This window comes from Dermacentor silvarum, chromosome 8 (assembly GCF_013339745.2).
Source record: "Dermacentor silvarum isolate Dsil-2018 chromosome 8, BIME_Dsil_1.4, whole genome shotgun sequence".
NCBI lineage: Eukaryota > Metazoa > Arthropoda > Arachnida > Ixodida > Ixodidae > Dermacentor > Dermacentor silvarum.
Window position 1 is genome coordinate 121,060,092 of NC_051161.1, and position 22,179 is coordinate 121,082,270.

A 22,179-nucleotide genomic window follows, 5' to 3' on the forward strand; every position below is an offset into this window, starting at 1 on the left:
GCTCGTGACATGTGAAGTCGGACCTCCTAATAACGAAGTCCGACACGAAGATAAATTAGTGATATGCCCGATATTTGTTATAAGCGTATATTTGTCGAGCACTGTCGGCGAGAGATATTTTACATTTACCTCGCTATATGCATGTTCATTACACCTATAGAACCGACTGTACACGGTAATAACAAAGGCAGCACTGGCAACTCCTTTATGCGGGAGTAGTTTACTGTTATCCCATATCCGACTCCATTTTCCATTTCCGTATACGTTTATTCGGCTTGTCCTCAATCGGAACGCTTTGGTACTAGCCACTGGCTGTCAGTCTAAAAATAATTTGTGTATTTTCTCCATCACTGATGTAAAAATAAAGGATAAATTGGAATTTGAAGGAAAGAAGGAAAAAGTGGAGAAGGAAAGGCAGGGAGGTTAACCAGTTTGGCACAACTGGTTTGCTTGCGCTTCACCGGGGTGGGAGGGTGTAAAATAAACCTTCAAGATGGAGTCAAATATCGGATAGGGTGTATATTTTCGTACTACTCACCTTCTTTTTTAGCCTATACGCTCTAAAAAGGGATGCACCGTTTGGTGCTCATCTTTAAAGAAAGGAAACGGAAGGAAGCCCAATGATGATTGTTGGTTGAGGACAAGATACGCCCCAAATGGTGTAAACGCTTCTGAGTGCGCGGGTATACTTCCACTTTCGTGACGCACTTTCGCAGAAACAGTGAAGTGGGACACATATATATGCGCAACTGTGAACGCCGGCTCACGAATGTGCTATAAACGAACACGTTTCCAACAACCTGCTCACGACCGCCTCAGAGTTCATTAATAGAGCCGCGCTGCCTTGACGAAAAGCGAGTCACCACTTCAATGGGCATGCGCCGGTCAGGGTCAAACTACTCTGGCCCGCAACACAAAACGGGCGCCCGTCGTAGGGCCTGGTGGCTGGTTTTAATTTGTGCTCCGGGAACAGGGTGCAAGCCGTGACATGCGCCCAGAGCAAACCTGTATGCGGCAGCACTGCAGGTCCTTTAAACTGTGCGGTTTTTGCAGTGAGCCAGCGACGCCCGAAATCTCCGGTCGCATCCCAGTAAAAGAAAGAAGAAAAAGAAAAAAAAAAAACATTGTGGCTAGTTGGATTGTTCAATGGAGCCCAACTGGTTCCAATTAGACATCATCGGAAGCCAAAGTTCTAATTGGGCTTCATAAGAAGTCCAGTTGGTTCCAGTTGGACATCACTGGAGCTTGGTATACCAATTGGTCCCAACTGGACTCAATTGGAAGTCACTAGTAATCTCGCGAAACAACAGACTAGTTGATAATAATAGCACAATTATAATGTTAGTTTTAAAGTAAAAGAGCTTTGTATTTTGGTGTGATCAATGGCAAGAAGCATTAAGGTTTCTGTCAGGTTAGAAATTTATCTTGAAATTTTACTAATTTCTCATGAACTACTGGCACCACTTAGTCAACCAAATTCTGCTCACATATATAGAGCCTGACATGCATCTCTCATAAAGTGGTGAGTGTTGGGTACGCCAATGAAGATAGTGTGTTCATGCATGAGTATGCTTCTCGAGAGGAGTTTCAATTATATCCGTGTCATAACAAGGTTAGGGCCCATCTAGGCTTTTTTTTCTTCGTTTTTCATGCTGGTTCAATTGAGTCCAATTCAGAGACCAATTGGGTCCAATTGTGTTCAAGAAACCGATTGGTCCAATTGAACCTGTTGGATTTTTCCAATGGGTGTCCCAAAACACAAATGAAAATATCCAGTTTGTTGCAATTGGAAATTGCCAACTGATTCGAGCATTTTTTTTTTTTTTGAGTTGGATGTCCATGGCTCCCGACATTGCGAAACAAATATGTTTGGGCCTTGTTACGTTCCTAAAGTTTTAAGCAACGATTTTCCGTGTGAGCTCAATCGGCTTTAATTGCCTCCTGCGCAGTACATCTGTTACGTGCGCCGTGGTTCAGCGGTTATCCCGCGCTGTTCAGCGCAAGGCCGTGGATTCGATTTCTGGCCATGCATTTCAATGGGACAAGTTGCAAAAGAACTCTCGTATACAGCGACTTGGGTGGTTGGTTACCTTTAGATACCCCAGGCGGTCGAAATCAATCCGCAGACCCTCACGACGGCGCCCTTAATTAACCGCGTAAGTTGCTTGGGAACGTTCAACCGCGTAATTCCGTTTTGTGTGCAGTCTAATCCAGATAAATTAGCAACCGGCGCTATATGGAACTAGCCAGCAGCATGTAGAACTGAAATATAATAACCGAACGTCGAAAAGAAGCGCTACATTAGCAAGAAAACGAAGAGCCGATACGCTATTTATTTATTTATTTATTTATTTATTTATTTAAGGGCCCCGTTACGCAGAAAATCCGGCGTCGTCGGCGTTGTTCGTGCGTTGACCATGCGTTCGACGTGAGCGAAAACTCCCGGTGCAAGTAAAGAATTAATAAAGTCAAGGGCACTTAGGTATCCCTACGTGGATGACTGCGAAAGCATTGCGACGTCTCTCCGATGACGACTCGTTTTACGAAACCGAATGGTATGGGAACGCTGGCATGATGAGCGGTATCGGAGCCAGCCGTGGAAGACGACGAACGCGCGAGCAGTGGCACGAGCGCTGGGGGCACTATGGGAACGCTGGCATGATGAGCGGTATCGGAGCCAGCCGTGGAAGACGACGAACGCGCGAGCAGTGGCACGAGCGCTGGGGGCACTATGGGAACGCTGGCATGATGAGCGGTATCAGAGCCAGCCGTGGAAGACGACGAACGCGCGAGCAGTGGCACGAGCGCTGGGGGCACTATGGGAACGCTGGCATGATGAGCGGTATCGGAGCCAGCCGTGGAAGACGACGAACGCGCGAGCAGTGGCACGAGCGCTGGGGGCACTATGGGAACGCTGGCATGATGAGCGGTATCGGAGCCAGCCGTGGAAGACGACGAACGCGCGAGCAGTGGCACGAGCACTGGGGGCGTTATGGGAACGCTGGCATGATGAGCGGTATCGGAGCCAGCCGTGGAAGACGACGAACGCGCGAGCAGTGGCACGAGCGCTGGGGGCACTATGGGAACGCTGGCATGATGAGCGGTATCGGAGCCAGCCGTGGAAGACGACGAACGCGCGAGCAGTGGCACGAGCGCTGGGGGCACTATGGGAACGCTGGCATGATGAGCGGTATCGGAGCCAGCCGTGGAAGACGACGAACGCGCGAGCAGTGGCACGAGCGCTGGGGGCACTATGGGAACGCTGGCATGATGAGCGGTATCGGAGCCAGCCGTGGAAGACGACGAACGCGCGAGCAGTGGCACGAGCACTGGGGGCGTTATGGGAACGCTGGCATGATGAGCGGTATCGGAGCCAGCCGTGGAAGACGACGAACGCGCGAGCAGTGGCACGAGTGCTGGGGGCACTATGGGAACGCTGGCATGATGAGCGGTATCGGAGCCAGCCGTGGAAGAAGACGAACGCGCGAGCAGTGGCCCGAGCACTAGAGGCAGTATGGGAACGCTAGCATGATGAGCGGCATCGGAGCCAGCTGTTGAAGAAGACGACAAAGGCACGAGCAGTGGCCCGAGCACTAGATGCAGCAAGGGAACGCTAGCATGATGAGCGGCATCGGAGCCAGCTGTGGAAGAATACGATGAAGGCGCGAGCAGTGCACTCTAAAAATTTGGTGCCGCAGCTAAACGTCGCCTCCCCTCCCTCCCTCCCGTCCCCCCACGGCATTTCGCGCCACGGAAGAAGTCGCGTTTGCTCTCTATATATGGTGATTGTAACGGAGGAAAGAGACCCAGCCCTTGAGGGAGCGCGGCGCAGAACGCTCGTTTGCTCTCCGACGTGCGTTCGCTCCCCGTGAAAGCGCGCGTCCCTCGCGCCCTTTCACTCGCACATACAGCGTGCGGAGCGCGGCGACAATTGGCGCTGAGCCGTGCTCCCTCAAGGGCTGCAGAAGATAGCGCCAACCTTTCCCTCAAGAACCACTTATCGGCGACAATTTCATCACCGTTGACGTCATACGGAACCTCACGGCAACGGCGACGGCAGAAATCTGCTATGGAGTGTCCATATAATTGCTATCGCAATAAATGTTTACACCCTTTGGCTGGTTTCGTGCCCCCAAACAACAATTGTCATCAAGCTGCGAGCCCGGTACGTCCTAGTCACGAACGGCACACGCGTTATCAACATGACATAGCATTCTCGACAGGAAAGTAACGAGCGCCGAGTTTTCAGGAAAGGAAACGCAAGCAAGGCAGATGGCGCGATTATTCTTTGGGGGCAAGATACAACCCAAAGGGTGTAAACTTTTTTTAGAGTGGCACGAGCGCTAGAGGCAATATGGGAACGCTGGCACGATGAGCGGCATCGGAGCCAGCTGTGGAAGACGACGACGAACGCGCGAGCAGTTGCACGAGCGCTAAGGGCAGTATGGAAACGCTGGCATGATGAGCGGCATCGGAGCCAGCTGTGGAAGACGACGACGAACGCGCGAGTCATGGCACGAGCACGTCTCCGTGACCACGTGATTTTTAACAGCGGAGCTATTTAAGCCGGCCGTTAGTCGTCCACAAAAATGTGGGCCGATCCTGGCGGTAGTACACAGAAAGGGTCCAAGCGCAATGGCACATACCCCTGTGAACAAGCGAAGCTGAGCCTGACTAAGCCTAGCTAAGCATGGTTGGGACTACTTAAACTGTCATCGATAGCTAATCAATAACTAATCAGCAATCGATCAATAATCAATAAATTCCGGAAAATGCTGGGGATGACTTGGTAGTGCTGAGCCTAGCCTAAATACGTAGCCAATACCTTGCATAGCCAATCAATAGCTAATCGATAATCGATCAATAATCAATAAATTCCGGAAATGCTGGGGATGACTTGGTAGTGTTTAGCCTAGCCCAAATACATGGCCAATGCCTTGCGATAGCCAATCAATAGCTGATCGATACTCGATCAATAATCAATAAATTCCGGAAATTGCTGGGGATGACTTGGTAGTGCTTAGCCTAGCCCAAAAGCCAGGACTAGCTAGGTGCCCATGAGCTCCGCTGTCTCTTTAGCATTGCGCCTCCAGTGCAAGCTCCGCAAATTTTTTGTACCACTCGACTAGACGCCGCGTTTTTTTCAAGGCCATCGCGCAACGAGCCATTTAAGGCCTTCGCCTTAAAAATTCGTTAACAGGTCAAAGAATGTTGGCATTGACGCCAAATTCCTCAGGGGGGTTCCTGTAAGCAAAATGAATTGAGCTGCAAAGAAAATTGGGGTTTAGGTGGAAATTGAACCCAGGACCTTCGGACTGCAAAACGGCTACGAAGGCTCGTTGGTTCAAGCGTGTTAAAGGGGGTTGTAGCGAATGCTTTGCGATCTTTGACCTAATTTAATCTTAGAGAAATGTACCATTGCGTGCATGGTAATTATGAGTACGGTAATTAACAATGGGCGAATCAGACTGAAATGAATGCGAGTGTTGGAGTGGTTCATTGTACTTAAACAAATGAATGTGTGTGCATGTGTGATGCATCGATAATCAGGTTGTATTCTGACTTGGTAACGTGTACTAGAGAAACGTACTAATGCATAGATGGTAATTGTGAGTATGCTAATTAGAAATGAGGTGATAAGATCGAAGTAATGGCGTGTGGTGGTTCTTTGAGCTTAAATGGCTGGATGCATGTTTGTGTGATGTATCGATGAGAAGGTTGTGGTTTGAGTACATGGTATCATTAATCTGTGTGCATGGTAATAAGCAAGTTAATTAGAGGTGTTATGCGAGTGTTTGGATGCTTCATAGAATTTGCACTGATGTGACTGTGAATGCAGAGAAGAGTGTCACATGATTCAGTATAGATGAGATGCGAGATGCGTGCCGTGTAGCGTCAATATGTGCACTTTGCTTTGCAGTTGCCTATTATTGCACCAGGGGGCACGCCATGTAGCAGTTGCATCATATTGTGCCACTAGTCATGCGATGCGAGATCTGCACCGCGCAGTGTCGATACATGCAAGTTTTGCATTGCAGTTGAGTTGTATTCCACCAGGTGTCACGACATTTAGCAGTTGCATCGCATCGTGCCACGTGTCGAGGGATGTGACAAGTGCGCCGCATTGTCTCGATACTAGTGTTTGCTCTTCGGTACACGTTATGGCACCTCCTCGCAAGGTACGAATCGCTGCTGAGGAGAATCGTACAGCTACGCGCGCGGCTGCATCCAGGCAACACCAGGCTCAGCCGACCGCTGTGCAGTGAGCAGCACAAGCCGCAGCTCGCTGTCGCTGCCGGGCAGACAGTTCAGTTCGTCCTCATGAAAACGACTATACAGTGTGTGCAAGAACTCGACATGTTATTTCTGTCCAACGCACAATGCAGCTCTTCGCACACCAGGTCTTGTTTGGACTTTGTATTTATAAACAACAAAGTACCCACAGTGCCTGCTGCATGTCCTTTGCGACCTTCTTTTCAGATCCTAAAGCACACCTGAGTGTGTTTCAATAAATGTGTGCACATTACAACACTACTTCCGATATAGGTTAATGGTGGTGGTGTTCCAGCAGACGGGGTTAGCCTGGCATACATAGCCGGCAATTGTTCCACCTACGTATCAGTACTTGCAGTTACGATCTTCAAGCAGTTTATGACGGTCTGCTATGGAGCCGCTCCTACAGCTAACGTTGTTACTGTGCTGCATGTGCCGTGCAGGCCTGTAATTTTTTTCGGGGGCAATAGTGCTCGACTATATCAGGTGCTTTCTTTAGCTAAATAAAACTTTTAAGAAATCACCTCTGAGAGATATCCTAATTCTAACCCTTGAACTAAATTAATGAGGTGGGCATTACTTCTCTATGAGAAATCAAAATGCATAATCTACAAATTTACAAGAATTCGCTAACTTTCTAATTAATTACCTTACGGCAAATATTGCAATTTGCGAATTGTAGCCAGTGAATTAGCTAGGCGTAACCACTTGGAACGAACTCTCAGGATGATGTCACTTTCGACATAATTTTGAAAGTGTGCGACGAAGTACATTAGTGTTCCAATTACTTTTATGCTTTAATGCATAAAACAGCGTTATTTTAAAAATCTTAATGGAACAATAGTGCACATTTATTGCATGTTTGATGGTGCATATCTTGAAACCAGTGCCATCCTTAGAATTCGTTCTATTACCTTGCAAGTGCACCAGCTAAGTTTGTAAACTGCAATATGCGCTATAAATAATTGATTAAAAAGCTTAATTCGCAAAATATTGTTATTTAGTCACTTACACATTTGATTGCTCAAGGAAGTAAGGTCTGCTTCATCGAGTAATTTAGTTCAAGGGATAGAATTGTGCTTCCTGCCACAGGCGATTCTGAAAAGTTTGGTGCAGTTAAAAAAAGACACAATATATAGAATCACTAAAAACATCAAATACGTGTTTTCTCGGTGTACTGAAAGAGCTAGATCATTCACCGATGTGGGTGGTATGCCAGAAGGAATCTGCAGGCATATATTGAAGTGTGTGGCCAAATTAGGAGGACATTGAGTTCTCCCAAATCTTGGAAAAACTGATCCTGAATAAAAATGGTTAAACTGCCGTTTTATGCTTGTTTAGAATAGTTAAATGAAACGCTAGCAAATTTTCTCCGTTGCCCTGAGAGAATCAAAGGTGTGAGCAAATCTTTCAATTGGAGAGAATGGGGGCCATGTTATGGCTGAAGATTACAGAATGTTTAAAGCGTGCAGGGTTGGTTATGTGCTTCGAAAGTAACTTAGAAAGTAACTACTAAATGCTCGTTTTCTCTCTATTTTCGTGCATGTAGATGGTTTTCCCAGTATTCCCAGTGAACTAAACGAGGCACTTCGTTTATATTTAGTTTAAATAAAATTCTGGAATTTTATGTGTCAGGACCACCACCTGATTAGGATGTGCACTGTTGTGGGGCCCTCCGGATTAAGTTTGAGCACCTGGGGATCTTTAAGGTGCACCTAAACCTAAATAAACAAGCAGGTTTACATTTCAACTCCATCGAAATGTAGCCACCATGGAAAGGATCAGACCCGCGACCTAGAGCTTTCGTTGAAACAAGCATGTTGTGGATGATGCACGTACCGTGTGACAACAGGTAACAAATACAGTGAAAATAGGGGAGCACTATCGTCAATGTGTATGCGAAGTCAAATGCGTGTGGATAAATGACACCGTTTGTAAGAAAAATTAAGTGTTCAAAAGTGTTGTACACAGGCCGCATTTTAAAGTGTGTGGTTTAATTACAGGCAACTGAAATTATTATTGCACTGCTCTAAAAAAAAGCTTCACTGGAAATTGGGCTGTGATTCCGCAAGACTGCACAAGCCTACTGTCTTTTTCTTTTTTTACAGCAAAAGCTGTATATGGCTAGGCGAAACGAAAAACCGTTCGCCACATGTTTCGACAAACGTCTCCATTGGCTGCGCCGTCAGTTACATCGTTCACGGCGTCGCACCCAAGCGCGCGCGCCATTGGCAGCGCCGTTAGTGACGTCGTTAGCGAACGCGTTCCCGCCATTGCCACGTTGATGCTGCTCTGCCCGCAACGCCGCCTCCTCGGCTCGCCGTTGTCGCATGCGTTCGATATCTCAAGTTAGCCCGGCGTTGTGGTTAGCAGCATCCGCCTGCCATTGGCGCTTGCGTTCCACTTCGCGATTTCAACGTGGACGTTTCGTCGCAGCCGAAGCCAAAGTGCCGCTCGGGTAACTCCTGCTGAAAGCGGGTGTTGGCCTCGGCAAACGCATTCCTGCCATTGTAACGTTGATGATGCTCTGCCCGCAACACCGCCTCCTCAGCTCCCCGTTGTTGCATGCGTTCAATATCTCGAGTTAGCTTGGCGTCGTGGTTAGCAGCATCCGCCCGCCATTGGGCGCTTGTGTTCCACTAGAAACCCAAACATGTAACCAATAATTGAGAAACGCTTCAATACAGCGTCGGGATTAACCCACTGCTTAACACCGGGGCCGCACGTTTCAGCTGCGCTGGTTAACCATCTGTACGGAGTGCTTGGGCGGTGATTTTTTTTCATTCTATTTTACCCTGACTAACAATAAAATGAAACACTGAACTGATTAAGTAAGGGGAAAAAATGTTTGGTCACTGATCAGTGCTAAGTGTGATTCTGGTTTTCACTCTTCACGCTTTCTCGCTTCACAGGGGAGAAGTACGCTGGCTGTCCCGAACACGAGGAGATATGCCAAGCCCGCTGCCGAGTATTCATGAACACACGAGGAGTGTGTGACAAGTTGTACCCCAAGCGATGCATCTGCTTGTAACGCGACAGGGCATCGATGAGTACTGCACTGAGTCCACCCTTGGCCATCGTCTACCATACTCTTCGCATCACCTTTGTCATAGCACAGAGTGACAATCGAGAAAGCTCAATTCAGCTTGCGGCCATGGTGCATAGAAACCTCACGACTACATCAGTAAACACTGTGAATGACGTCAGTGCTGCTAAACCGTTGTTAGACCCTTATTTCCCACATTTCTTTGAATAACCTCACAAGTTTTCAGTTATATTTTCTTAGTGTGAACAATGCTCTGCAACACGTCATTTAAATAGCCCTCAATCCGCCACAAGCTAAACATAACAGCTTTCGTGGAAGCTGAACAGGTTACACAGGCTCTCCTTGTGTCAGAAAAAATACAAAAGGTTGCACTCACTGTTGGATCAGAAGGGAGTAAGCAAACAACAGGTGAAGGGTGATGCTGAGAAATGAGCAAATGCGGTGGCAACACTAGTGGAAAAACGCGTGTGCACCCCACCATCGGCAAAATGCGCGTCGCAGAAGTTGCCTCACGGCAGGTTTTTTTGTGCCGGGGGAGGGATTTTTGCGTCGCGGCAGATTTTTCGTGCCGCTTCTTTTGTAAGCCACGTCTGGAGCTGACCAGTGAGAGTGGCCTTTTCAGGGATGTACATTCTCTATGCTCTATTCACACACACGTCTAGTGTCAGCCGGACTGTCTGCTTGCGTCAGCTCTCCCTCGCGCTTGTTTTGGTTGGCCCGGTTTGGTCTTGTTCGTGCTTGTTTTGATTGTCATGGTTTGCGATCTATTTTTTTTAATAATGATGAGTCTAAACCTAGGTGTCCCAATGGAAAGGTTTGCGGAGGCAGTGCACCATTTCCAATTTTGTGCTATAAGACGGAGCATGAATACATGACACCCAGTACCTTGTTCTCCTTGTCTCTTGAATGCGGTGACACCGTAACAGAAGGGAGCACACCAACATGATTATGATCAGTGGCGATGACTTCGTCATCTTCGTAAGAACTGACTCGCGTTAAGAACGTAAACACAGCGCCAACCTTCCAGCAGACGAAGGAAAAAGCACATGACATCTCGCACCTACACGCAGAATAATAGAGAGGAAGTGAGATTTCATACTGTCACGTGACTGCAGCAGCGGCTTGCCACCAGTAGGTGTGGCCGCCCTACCACAGCTGCGTTTTGCCCGTGGCGGTGTGCCACGCGCGTTTTTCCGTTCGTGTGGCTGGGGCATAACAGTGCAGCCTGCTTCAGGTCAGAGCAGTTACACACACATAGCACATTAACACAGTCACCCACAGGCGTGGCCCTGCAACAGCTTCTGAGCATGGTAAACAATATCACCAGCTAGTTTGTAGGCCATACTGCCGTGTACAGTACAATGCACTTTGAAAAACACTTATATTCAAACCAACATTAACCTTACATATACTTCAAATGAAAAAGAAAAAAAAAGTGCTTGATATGGACTTGTGAGGAAGCCTCTAATGGCACAAAATAATTGCTCAGGCCTTTTTGTCAAGAATGGGGAGAAGCGGTCTCAAAATACTAATTTTGTTTTCCCTGTGACAGCAGACTGCACGGCACACCTCACCTAAACATTTCTTACACACAACTGAAGTTCACAATTTCACTCAAAAGGCTGCCCTTACCCTCATAAGCCCTCATACATAGAGGCCTTATGAGGGTGAGGGCCTAGTAGATAACGGTGAAGACATGGAGTGCTGCAGTGGTAATGTTTATGGACAATGAAGCACCGCTGCCTATTTATATGATGGCACGATAAGGATATTTTGGGAGTCTTTTGCAAGAGGTGAGCTAAATGTTTAATGTATCTACCATCTTAGTGCATAAACACTTGCTCAATGCTGAGCTGTACATGGGTGTGGAACTTGTTGTGCAAATAGATGCGGACAAAAGCAGAGGAACATATACAACAGACTTCCGCTAATTCGGCTCTGGAAAATTAGCTCCTTCAGTTATTCCATCCCGGTTGAAAGTCCTGGCTGGTGCCCATGTATTTCTATGGGCCCACCCTTTCGCTATTTAAATCCCAAAGTTGGCCTTCACTAACCAATTTGAACTTGACCAGTTAGCACTTTACATGCCTGCTCCCTATGATGACCCCAATAGCGACCCCTTTCGTAGAAGTGTCTGTCTCGGCGGAACTTAAGGGGCAGTAAATGCATTGCACATATGTCATCTCTTGATGAAAACGCCTATAAAGTCCACCCTCGGAAGATTTTCACGCAATAAGTAAAGCTCACAATGTTTGATTAAGTTATTTACCCGATTCTAATGTGCACCTTTTTTCTTCAAAAAAAAAATTGAGCTGGAAATTGCCTGCGCGGTTCAATTGAATGCAAAACCAAAACAGCATTTACATGCTTTGTCACATAACACGAATGTACTGCGGCAAAGCTGACTACAAAAACTGAGTGGCGAAGCTGACTTTAGGAAACTAGCCACCATTGTGCAACAATTTTTCTAGCTAAAAAATTAAGTACGCGTTCACTTGTTCCTTTGTTAAGGAGCTTTAATGTCATTTCTACATTAGTGTTTACCACTTTGGACGCATAGAAAGTGGGCGCGCATCAGAACCTGGAAATTACTGCCAAATGAATCAGCAGTATGTTTTTTTCTGCATCTTGTTTAAGTTGACCTACCAGATTATTTGATCAATTTAGTCGGTACCGACAGGGTCAAATTAATTGAAGTCAACTATACAGGATGAGTGTTCCTCAGCCTTGACCCCATCTATCTGTGCTACAAGGGAAGTTTTGTAGGTGCGAAAGAACTAGTCTATACGGAAATACATTTGCACTGGAGTTCTTTTATATCTGGCTGTGAAGTACATGTTCGGAACTTGCTCCATAGTTAGGCCACATGCAATGCACACACATCCCTACTGAACATTTCCGTATGCAGTCCAATAATACTGGCTATTCCTAAAAATTCTACCTAAGCCACAACTGGTGCAAAAGGTTATTAGTGCACTGGTGCATTACACCGGCCTCAGTGACTGTTTATATTCTGTGCCTCTTAGGGCATGCACAACACGCATCCTCTCTCCCTCTTTCCATTGCCCCTTTCCCTTACACCACTGTTTATTGTTACAAATCGGATGCTCGCCTGGTTGGCCTCTCACCTTTCCTTTCTTTGCTTTCTCTCTTAAGAATTCTGTAAGAATATTGCAGCATTTCTGTAAATGTAGTAGGAAAATGTAGTGGAATTATGTATTGGTATCCATACAGAAAATATAAGTAGGGATGACACACCAACATCCTTACTGTTATTGACATGTAGTTTGTGCAGAAAATGAGCCAAATTGACATGCCTGCCAACGAGCTTCCAGCTTAAGGAGCCTGGCGCTACTGTGACTTGCTCCCGTCTGATCAACTGATGCAACATTGTACCTTGGCATCCCAATTTTACTCTTGCAAAGCTTTAGCATTCTTATTTTTGGGATCCTGTCCTGTGTGGGCAGCTCAAAGACTTCTTCCATTGGTCCTTCATAAAGGCAAAAGCAGTCCTCACTGCATAAAGGCATGCACTGAATACTGAAAGCCATCTTGGGATATGCATTTCTTCAGCTTGGTGCGTGCACTACCTGCATGTTGTGACTAGGGATGATTTCCCACAGACTACACCGAATTGAGGCAGTGCAGTACACAAACCTGGTGCTGTTTGTTACATTGTAACGACCATTAAACTGGTCAATTTATTTACTGATCTAGAACGTTCTAAGATGCAGCAGTTGACAGTGTTGCACTAGCTGGATGACAGAAGTGCACCCTAGAGAACACATTCAAGGATGGCCGCCATGCTGTGTCGGTGAACATTGTGCAGCTCCATGTGCTGCCATCCAAGGAACCGGTGCTCGACTGGTGGTTCCCAAGTTGTCTGCAGAGCACAGGTCTTGCAGAGGGTGCCACCTGCCACATTTCGGTTGCCCTGGAAAGACGGATATAGAAGGGCACGGCTGAAGCTCGATCGGCGTATCTCTGTACGTGCATTATATTTCATATGTGTACCATCTGCATCTCGGCAACTGTTCACCTCACACTGCAACGTGACCTCGTGTATGTGTTCGAAACACTGTACAGTTAAACCTGCTTATAACGAACCTCCATATAACGAATTCCTGCACATAACGAAGTTTTTCTATTCCCCGCCGTTACTCCATAGAAGCACATGTATTTCAGACCTCTACGTAACGAAGTGGCAGCGGGAGACACCCCTCGATATAACGAATTTTTCCCTCCGACAACCTAGAGATTTCACCCCAAATTTTGTCATTTTTGCGTGAGCAGCAACCGGAAGCACCTTCTCCGCCGCAACGGAATGCGAAGCGAGCGCACGTGTGCGTGGCCTGCATCCCTCGACCTGGCGATCTTACCGCCAAGGGCGTGACCTTTCCCCCTCCCTTCATTCAAACCTGATCCTGCCGCTTCCTGCAGCTGGCCTAGCCCGCCAAGCCGGCACTCTCTCCTTTTCCAGGTTGATGTTGCCGACGCGCTGGTACAGGTTGTGACACATCACACTCGATGAGCGCGGACACGCGCTGTCAAAGGCTGGCGGCGTGTGGAAGTGCCGCTGGAGACGCGAGCGAAGTGACCTTCGTGCTGTTGTCTATCGCTTCAACGCAAACTGAGTGCCGAGAAACACACAGCACGCACAAAGCTACGAGCCGCCGACGCACCTACTGGCTCTGGCAGCCAGTGGGTAGCCAGAAGTGGAAAATCGAAGAAGCCCACTAGACTCTGCCCCAATGCAGATCGCTTTCAAGATACGGCCCGCGTGACCGCGCGCCGCCGCACAGTATGCAGTTGATGCTAAAGTGCAGTACAACGCCGCCCCGCTATCCCTCCCCCCTCGCTCCCTCGCCGGTGCCTCGAGCACAACGGAAGAAGGCGCACTTCCTCCCTGCTTTTCTTTCTTGTGCGCGTGAGTTAGACACCGTTGTCGGCTGCCCTCGCATGTTTTCACTCACACATTCAGCATACGGCGCACCGCGGCTGCGTTATCACCCTTGGGCTTTATTGACCCTTTTCGCGGAGCAGTTTGTTTTAGAGAAACGAGATGGCGCTCACGGCGGCGCGCTATACCTCTCCTCAGCGACCGCGCACGAATACAAAACCATTACCGCTTCTACCTTGCTTCTGTGCGATCAGCTGTCGGAAATGTTACTAAGTTTTCGCTAACACAATGTGCTCCAATCATGCTAGATTGAATCATGTAGGTTGAAGACGTGTGCAGTACTTGGCTGCAAAAATAGTGACTGGCATGTTAAGGAATAGAATGAATCAGTGTGGCCAAGTTCGCGGACCGCTGCTGCAACTGTCCGAATGTGTTACCGGCACTTCGTGATGTACGGCTTTCCTCGAGGATACAGAAATTTGCTCATCCGCCAGCCTTGTATCGCTAACCTTCAAAGAAAGGGTTTCATCCCCAGAACGTCGGCAAGAGTGAGTACCACTCGTTAAACAATGACAAAGGGAGTAGCGCCGCTTCCTGTCATAGTAAGTTTCACACATGTTATCTATACACATCTGCCCCAAATGGCAGGAAAACTTACGCCCACTCTATCGCCGACGTATCAAGAATAAGTGAATGGGTGCACACTTGAATATATGCGCACTGTATACGTGCAAGAATGACAGACTACACCTATGGCGCACGAATGGTCGAATCTGAATGTTTCGTGACGGGCCACAAGAGTAAGCAAGTTACTAGCTGTAATATATATTTGCTACAAGGTATTACAATGTACAAAACAGCTACGTTTCAAGCCTTGTGCGCAGCAAGAACAAATCTATCGGAACTGAGCACACCCCGCGAGCGATTAGGCAAAAATTGTCAGATAGTGGCCGCACCGAAGAACTTCACGGATTCAGAAACTGACAAGCCACTGCTTCAAAATATTTGCCGAATAAAGAACAAAGAGCAAAACACACTAGTCCTGACTGAATTCATAATCGGAAGCTTGGATAGCTTGGAATGCATATTTAGCCCCGCTTTTAGAACAACCCCATATACACTGCTTGCGCTGTTTGGACATAGCTTAATCAGCTCCGAAAACGCTTTTGCATGTTCTCCGAAGCTGTGATCAAACTTTGTGTCGTCCACCTAGTCACCGTATACGATATCTCCGAAAACAGAGGTTTTCTAAGCCACGCCGGCGTCATACACTTCCATTGTAAACAGGAGGCAACGGAGGCAGTTGAGGCAAGTAACGGACGCAACACCACGTGATCAAATATGGCAGCGCCCATGGGATTGCCGCGAAAAGGGTCAATACGGAACATCTATGAGCCAAAACCAAATTTAGGGCCACAACGCGTCATAGACACCATCTTTAAATAGCAAATACAGACCTCAAGGGCCATACTTTTGCTGGCAGAAACCGAAAATACGTCATAGTTGTCGCCCCCGACACTTTGGGCGGCCAATGCCATCGTCAAGCCACCAAGCCAAGCGACATGAAAAGTCCAAATGGCCGCTCGGGCCGCGCGGAGGTGGCAGTTCGCAACGTATGATGCGGGAACGGTCCCACAGTTGCGATGCAACAGCGGGGTTACCAATGCATTGGGTCTATGGGAGCTGTGCCGGGACCCACCGAAAACGACGTAACAGCCAGGAAAACGCAGCCCCCGGGAACGTAACAGCGGGGTTCTACTGTAACACTATACGACGCTACGACGCTATCGTGACGCTCGCTCTTCGTTTCCGATGCCTCGCGCTTGTGCGAACAACATGCGTCCACGCATCCGGTACCTGGTGTGACAATCCAAGGATGAGTGCTTCGACGAAAACGGCAAACGGGTACGCGTTACAATTGAGGGCTGCGTTTGAATCGAGTAAATAAGGTAAGCATATCTTTTTTCGAATTTTTGTGCCGAACCTGCATATAACGAAATCCTCTTTATAACGAAATTTTTCGGGGATTTGTCAATTTCGTTATATCCAGGTTAACTGTATATGCGCATATGTAGGACCCTCGGTGTACTGCAACTTGCCCTTGCTTTTTATCTCTATATTATTACAGTTGTGTTTGTACACAACTGTTTGCTGTGCATTTTTCTATAATATTATGTTATTTCTCTTTTCTTACGATATATTTTATTATTGTATCTATTATGTGAAAAGGAACAGGTGTCACCATTATAGGGTGACTACATTTCTTTTTTTATTTTCATTTCAAATAAAAAAAGACACTCTTGAGGCAAGAGCTTTCAAACTTCTAGACCACATGAAACCCTAGCATAATTCAAAAGTTGATAAGGAAACACCGTGTTCAAGTCTCTCAGCCTACATCAAAGCAGGAAACCTTACTGGCTTTCAAAAATTGCCAAGAAAACCTTCTGCGCTTACTTTTTGACCGATGAGTTCTCGTGTGCTGTGTCAGATATCAAGGTTTCCCAAGGAAAGTTGGGTTATAGCTTTGTTGGTACGACATGTGAACTAGTGCCTAGAGTTAAAGAAAAAGCCAGTTCAGTATGCTGAAGAATGTGTCGGCACCATGTCGGTTTATCCTGCTTTCCAAACTTGCTCTGGTATCAACAATAGCAGTTTCTGGGAACTGGTGACCTTTTACTCGAAATTGACCTTTGTTTTCTAGAAGAATCGCATTATTGCATTATATGCATAAAAGTGGAATGCACATTGGATGCTGTTAGGCACAGATCCTGAGTGATATAATATCCTGCCCATCATGATCGTGTCCTGGCAACTAGGCTAGATGAATCTGCAACTGCTCGAGTCTGGCGATTTGTAGATGGCTTTTAAAGCACAGCTTTCTTAGTAAACCCTCCCAGAATTTACCTACTGTGGCTGGGTGCTGCTGTCTTGCCGAATAACTCGCACTGAATAACTGGATAACTGAATTATGTGCCTGATGGCAGGGGCCGAACCTCGGTCCCACAGCACGGCAGTCCGATGCTCTAACCGTTGGGCTACCAACGCATGCATAGTTCTGTTATGCCAATGTCAAGTAGCTCTTTGAGATGATCACTGCGTGTGTCGCATTGTGTAGCAAGGGTGCACATGAGCCCGTGTGCGCGTGCCCGTGCCCATTTCTTTTGCGCCAAAACTCGGCAAAGAAATGGGCAAATTTATAGCATTTTGATTAAACGCTTCCCGAAAGCTTCGCTTCACATAGATTCCAAGGTGTGCTTTGGACCTGCATAATTTTTTAATACTAGTTGAGAGTAATCATGATAACTTTTGCCAAGTAGCATCCAAGTTGGGGTGAAAGAGGTTAGATACAGACAAACATACATACCCCAAACTGGGTGAAGTTCCCTAGGAATGCTAATCGCATTCAAAACTTGTCCAACAGTCGGTTTCGAACCCGGTTTCCCCAGCACAGCCGCCACATGCTCTACCTATTAGACCGTGAGCTACCCAGTGACCCAAGTTGGCATATAATTGCTTCCAGCCACTGTAGTTACTGCTTCTTCATCTCAAGCTTTTCTATTCATTTGCTCATATAGGCTGGATCAATAAATCAAGGAGTGTAAAACCAAATCGCTTTACTAGCGCATTCTAAGCTAGTTAAGAGGAGCATCATAACCGTACTGTCACGTAGTAACGCAGTCGTTAGTCACCCGAGGAAGATAAACAAGTACACGTGTCAGTATGCTCTGTTAACATCTTGAAAAAATCCTGCCTTGACGCCTTGTAGCAAAGTTTTGAAATGCAGGTAAGCAGGCCGGTTGGTCAATACTGGTTACCCTGAAACTGTGCTACCTGCCCTGGTCAAAAGGCTGCTGAAGCAGGTCGAATAGGTGAGACAATCATAAAAACTGTAAACCTGTACACAAGAACCAGCTGGTTATGCTGTCCGATGTACACAATGTCTAGCACAGGCTAAGAAAAGTTGGACAGCGTGCCAACATGCCAGTGGTTTTTTAAGCCCCTGAGAAACTTCAAAAGTTGTGTTGTTGAATGCACTGATGTTTCGTCCCATGAACCGTGCGTGTAGTATATGTTCAATATCATTGACAGGTGGAAAAGTATATGTCGGGCAGACTGCCAGTTGCCTCAGTGACTGTTTGTGTGAGCATCACAACAACATCCAAAATGCTATGCAGGGTCATCTGGGCATTCACTGCGGCGACTGCGATTGCGCACTTATTTTTCATTCATGAAAAGTTATTGCCAAGCATAGGATCCGGTAACTTGTGATATTATCAAGGGTGAAATGATAAGATTGGTGATATGCGTGTCTTTAGTGCATCTTTTGTTGAAGAGTTGAAACATGAATTTGAATATCTTGCCAAGTCTTGAGGTATTTGTCAGCACATGCTTGAAACACAATAGTTGACGCGTGATATCAGTCACTCTTTCTTACCTTTTTTTTTTCTGCTAATGTATAGTATATATCAAGTTTTTAATGGCAATCAAATTATTAGGAAGTCAGTGCTCTTTCTCTTTGTCTATCCTTCTTCCTCAGTAAGTATGCATTGTGAATACCATCAAAACTAATTGTTACCAACTCACCTAAGCTTCAACTCGCAATCCTACAAGATTCTGTCATGGACGCCAGTTATAGCACACTTCTTTTTCTACATAAAGCTGAGTGTTAGAATCAAGTAAATTAGTAAAATACATTATCAGATCTTAGCAAAAGCTTTTTTGTTTATGCAAGCAAGAAACGCTCTCGTTCATGCTTGATGTCAATGATGAGAAAGTGCAGCTTGGTCCTACACAGTTCTGACATGCATGTAGGTTACAACAAACTTTTTTTTTTAAATAAAGGTGAGCATTAAATCAAGTAAACACAACAAATACAGCATTACTTCCTGCCCTTTAAAAATGTAACTAACTTTTCAAACGTAGCTAAACCTAACTAACACTTTCAAGACGCACAAAGTGTATGAGGATGCACACTTACCACAGTGAGGGCTTCACGATGCCAAACGAGCTGCCCCTGAGGCATCCATGTCTCATGGCAAATCAAGCAGCTCAGGGTCTCTGCCTGTGGCTTCCGGCGAAGGTGCTCAAAGCATTCCTGCAGTGAAACCAAGATTGTTGCTGTGATGTTATGTAGCTGACACCTAAAACGATCAAAAGCTGAGCAAGCCGGCAAGGATGTGCGATTTTGAAAGCAGGTACCGAAATCATGGACACGAAGGGACATGAAACGGACATTGCAAACAAATTTGCATTTGCCTTTTCGTGTGCAAACACTGCCAGTGAGTGGGGAGTAAAACCAGTGATCAAGCATAGAACAAAACACACCACTTTGTCATCAGTCGTGCCAGTATGAAAACTGTGCTGAGCATGCCCCATTGAAGCTGATGGTTTCACGGATGTGCTCCCAATACAAAAGGACAAGGCATAGGCCGTGCCAAAGGCCAGTAAAAAAAGACGCCAACCAGAAGTTATCTTATGACTGCCTCAGTGTCAACAAAGCGAAAGTAGGTTATCACGGTGTTGCTGCAACCACTATGCCTTAATCGCAAATGAATAACCAAGCCAGTGTGACAATGATATCAGCCTGATGAGGCAAGCTGCAACCTGCAGCTTTATTGTCTGGTCATCCTCGTAACTTTGTTGCAGAATAAATTCAATTCAACTGAAAATAACTGTAATACTAATATTCGTTATGAGAACATACCTGTGCACGAACCAGGAGAAAGTAGAGAGCACGGGAAAGGCGCAGGCTTCGCCGGCGCCGCGTCACTGCCACATACAGCACGTGGTACTCCTCCAGCGTTCTGCATGCAGGCAACCGCACAGTCTAGACACAGTGCGCTCATCACAAGGACTGCTTCTGATGTGCCAGTGATGACATCTTGTGAGGGCGTGTTCAACCAAAGTCATCAAAACCTTCATTACAATGATCGACAGTATTCCACTTATTTACTGGTGTAAACGTGTCGACAGCAGTGCTGGGCAGTATCAAAGGTACATGTATGTTAGATACTTTTTGGGTATCTTGCATCTGTATCATGATACGTCTGTCAAGACGTGTATCAATATCTGTATTTCCGATACATGAAAGAATGTATCGTGTCTCTTAAGATACAAAATACTGCTATCATAACATCCCCATGCGAAACTATAAACATTGGCTGAACTGCGCTTCTCAAGCTGATACTGATGCCACTAAACCACCTGAATGAAACTAAAGGCAGCGACATTCTTTTATCTTTCCACCAGAGCCCTCCAGCGAGGGCAGGCGATGAGGTCTGCATTGTTGCTGCTGTTGTTGCTGCTGTGCACCTATCCGGTGATCCGGTTAAGCATAAACGGTAATACGTTTACGGACAAGGCAAAACTCCATAGCGGTGTTTACACTATCGTGCAGAGGCTTCTTATTGACGTTCTTGCCATTACATGACGACCTGCTAGCTGGTAGACAAGCAGAGCAGCGACTCCCATCAATTACAAAGGCAACAAGCAAGAACCGCTGACAGTGCAGCGTATAAAACCGCTTTCATGTTAAGCAGCTAAAGTAACCCCAATAAGTTGTTTTGGGATGAAAATATGATACTTTGAGCAAAGAAAGACAGAGCTTTTCAGATACTAACAGGCATTTCTTTAAAATGAAACAAGGCTGGTAGGAGTTAAGAAATTTCCAAGCAAACATTTTTCTGCATACCTGTTTGCTGCTACATTATATATATCAATAGTAAGAAATTTGCGAATGTATCGAAGTATCTTAAGATACAAATGAAGTATCATACAATAACTGCAGCAGTATCTTGTATCTGTATCTCAAATATTTGTTGCCCAAGTATCTTGTATAGTATCATGATACCATTGCAAAGTATATCTTTGCCCAACCCTGGTTGACAGCAATAGGATCATCATGAGAACATTCTTGGACCTCCCTTTTTTTTTTTGGAAATAAAAGTCCTGCAAAACAAGGATGTTTCTAGTGTGTTCTCGTGGATCACAAGATCGCAAGATATTTCAACAAATGTCATTGCTTTTGGATATATCTCAATGTTCCAGTATACTTAAACAACGCTGCTACACAGTACAACAAGGTGAAGGAGAACACCGACTTTCCATTTAACTCTTTCGTTACCATGCCTATCGATCAATCTGATCTACAGTTTTTCTATGCGTTCTAAACATTTCCGAAGGAATTCTTCTACTAGCAACATCATGCAGCCGTCTGAACTTTACCGATTTGTCAGATCTGACAATTTTTGGCAGATTGGGGGTGTCAAGAAAAATAAAACTTTGACTAGAAGTACCATCGAAACTAGCCTCCAGTGCTCTTGGCACTTCAATAAAACAATGCAAAATTTACGCTTCGGTCGACTCTGCAACTTAATTTTTAAATGACAGCAGCAGTGAAGAAACAGAAAACCTTCCTCGAGCTATCAAATTTCTGATCCGACATACAGGCAGGTTTTAATAATGTCTCAAAAAAGGTAGATGCTCATGAGTGCGTGTTACTTTGATAATTGTGTTCGACTAATACCAAGTGCAGCTTTTTTTCCTCACTATGAGTTGCTTATCCCCACTATGAGTGCTTAAGCACCAACTGGTGCTGTAGACACTAGACCCCCTTGCTTGCACAGAAAAGCTGACTGAACGAAATAATCAACTGTGAGGAGGCTTCTGCATGCACCCCGACCTGACAACCATTGCTTCATGAGCCTAAAGAATGCAGTAGAAAACAAACTACGTGGCTGCTGCAATGAGTAAAAACGAATTCCCCCTTCACAATAGAAACTTACCTATTTTCACATGTGCGAAGCTACTGCTTTCCCAAATTGAATGGGCATCACTATGGCTTGTAATGATGCCAACAAATCTTCATAATCATTTTTTTTACGTGATCTCACTTACAAAAGTTGGGAACTAGGAACTAGGTGCACATTTTGCATATACCACTTTTTTTACTCTCAATACT

At 46.0% G+C, this 22,179-nt stretch overlaps 1 protein-coding gene across 3 annotated transcripts in view; it reads right to left on the reverse strand.

The window, feature by feature from the left end:
• Positions 1 to 12,980: 12,980 nt before the first annotated feature.
• LOC119461649 (F-box DNA helicase 1) overlaps positions 12,981 to 22,179 on the reverse strand; it is a 157,112-nt gene continuing 147,913 nt past the window's right edge. The window contains exons 18-20 of one of the 3 annotated variants that reach the window (XM_049671834.1): positions 19,924 to 20,010; positions 19,198 to 19,314; positions 12,981 to 13,253 (exon numbers count right to left, since the gene is read on the reverse strand). In XM_049671834.1, the coding sequence (XP_049527791.1) occupies positions 13,095 to 13,253; positions 19,198 to 19,314; positions 19,924 to 20,010 (363 nt within the window). In that variant the 3' untranslated portion in view covers positions 12,981 to 13,094. The remainder of the gene's footprint in view (positions 13,254 to 19,197; positions 19,315 to 19,923; positions 20,011 to 22,179) is intronic. The other 2 variants (XM_049671833.1, XM_049671831.1) reach the window with 2 other exon arrangements.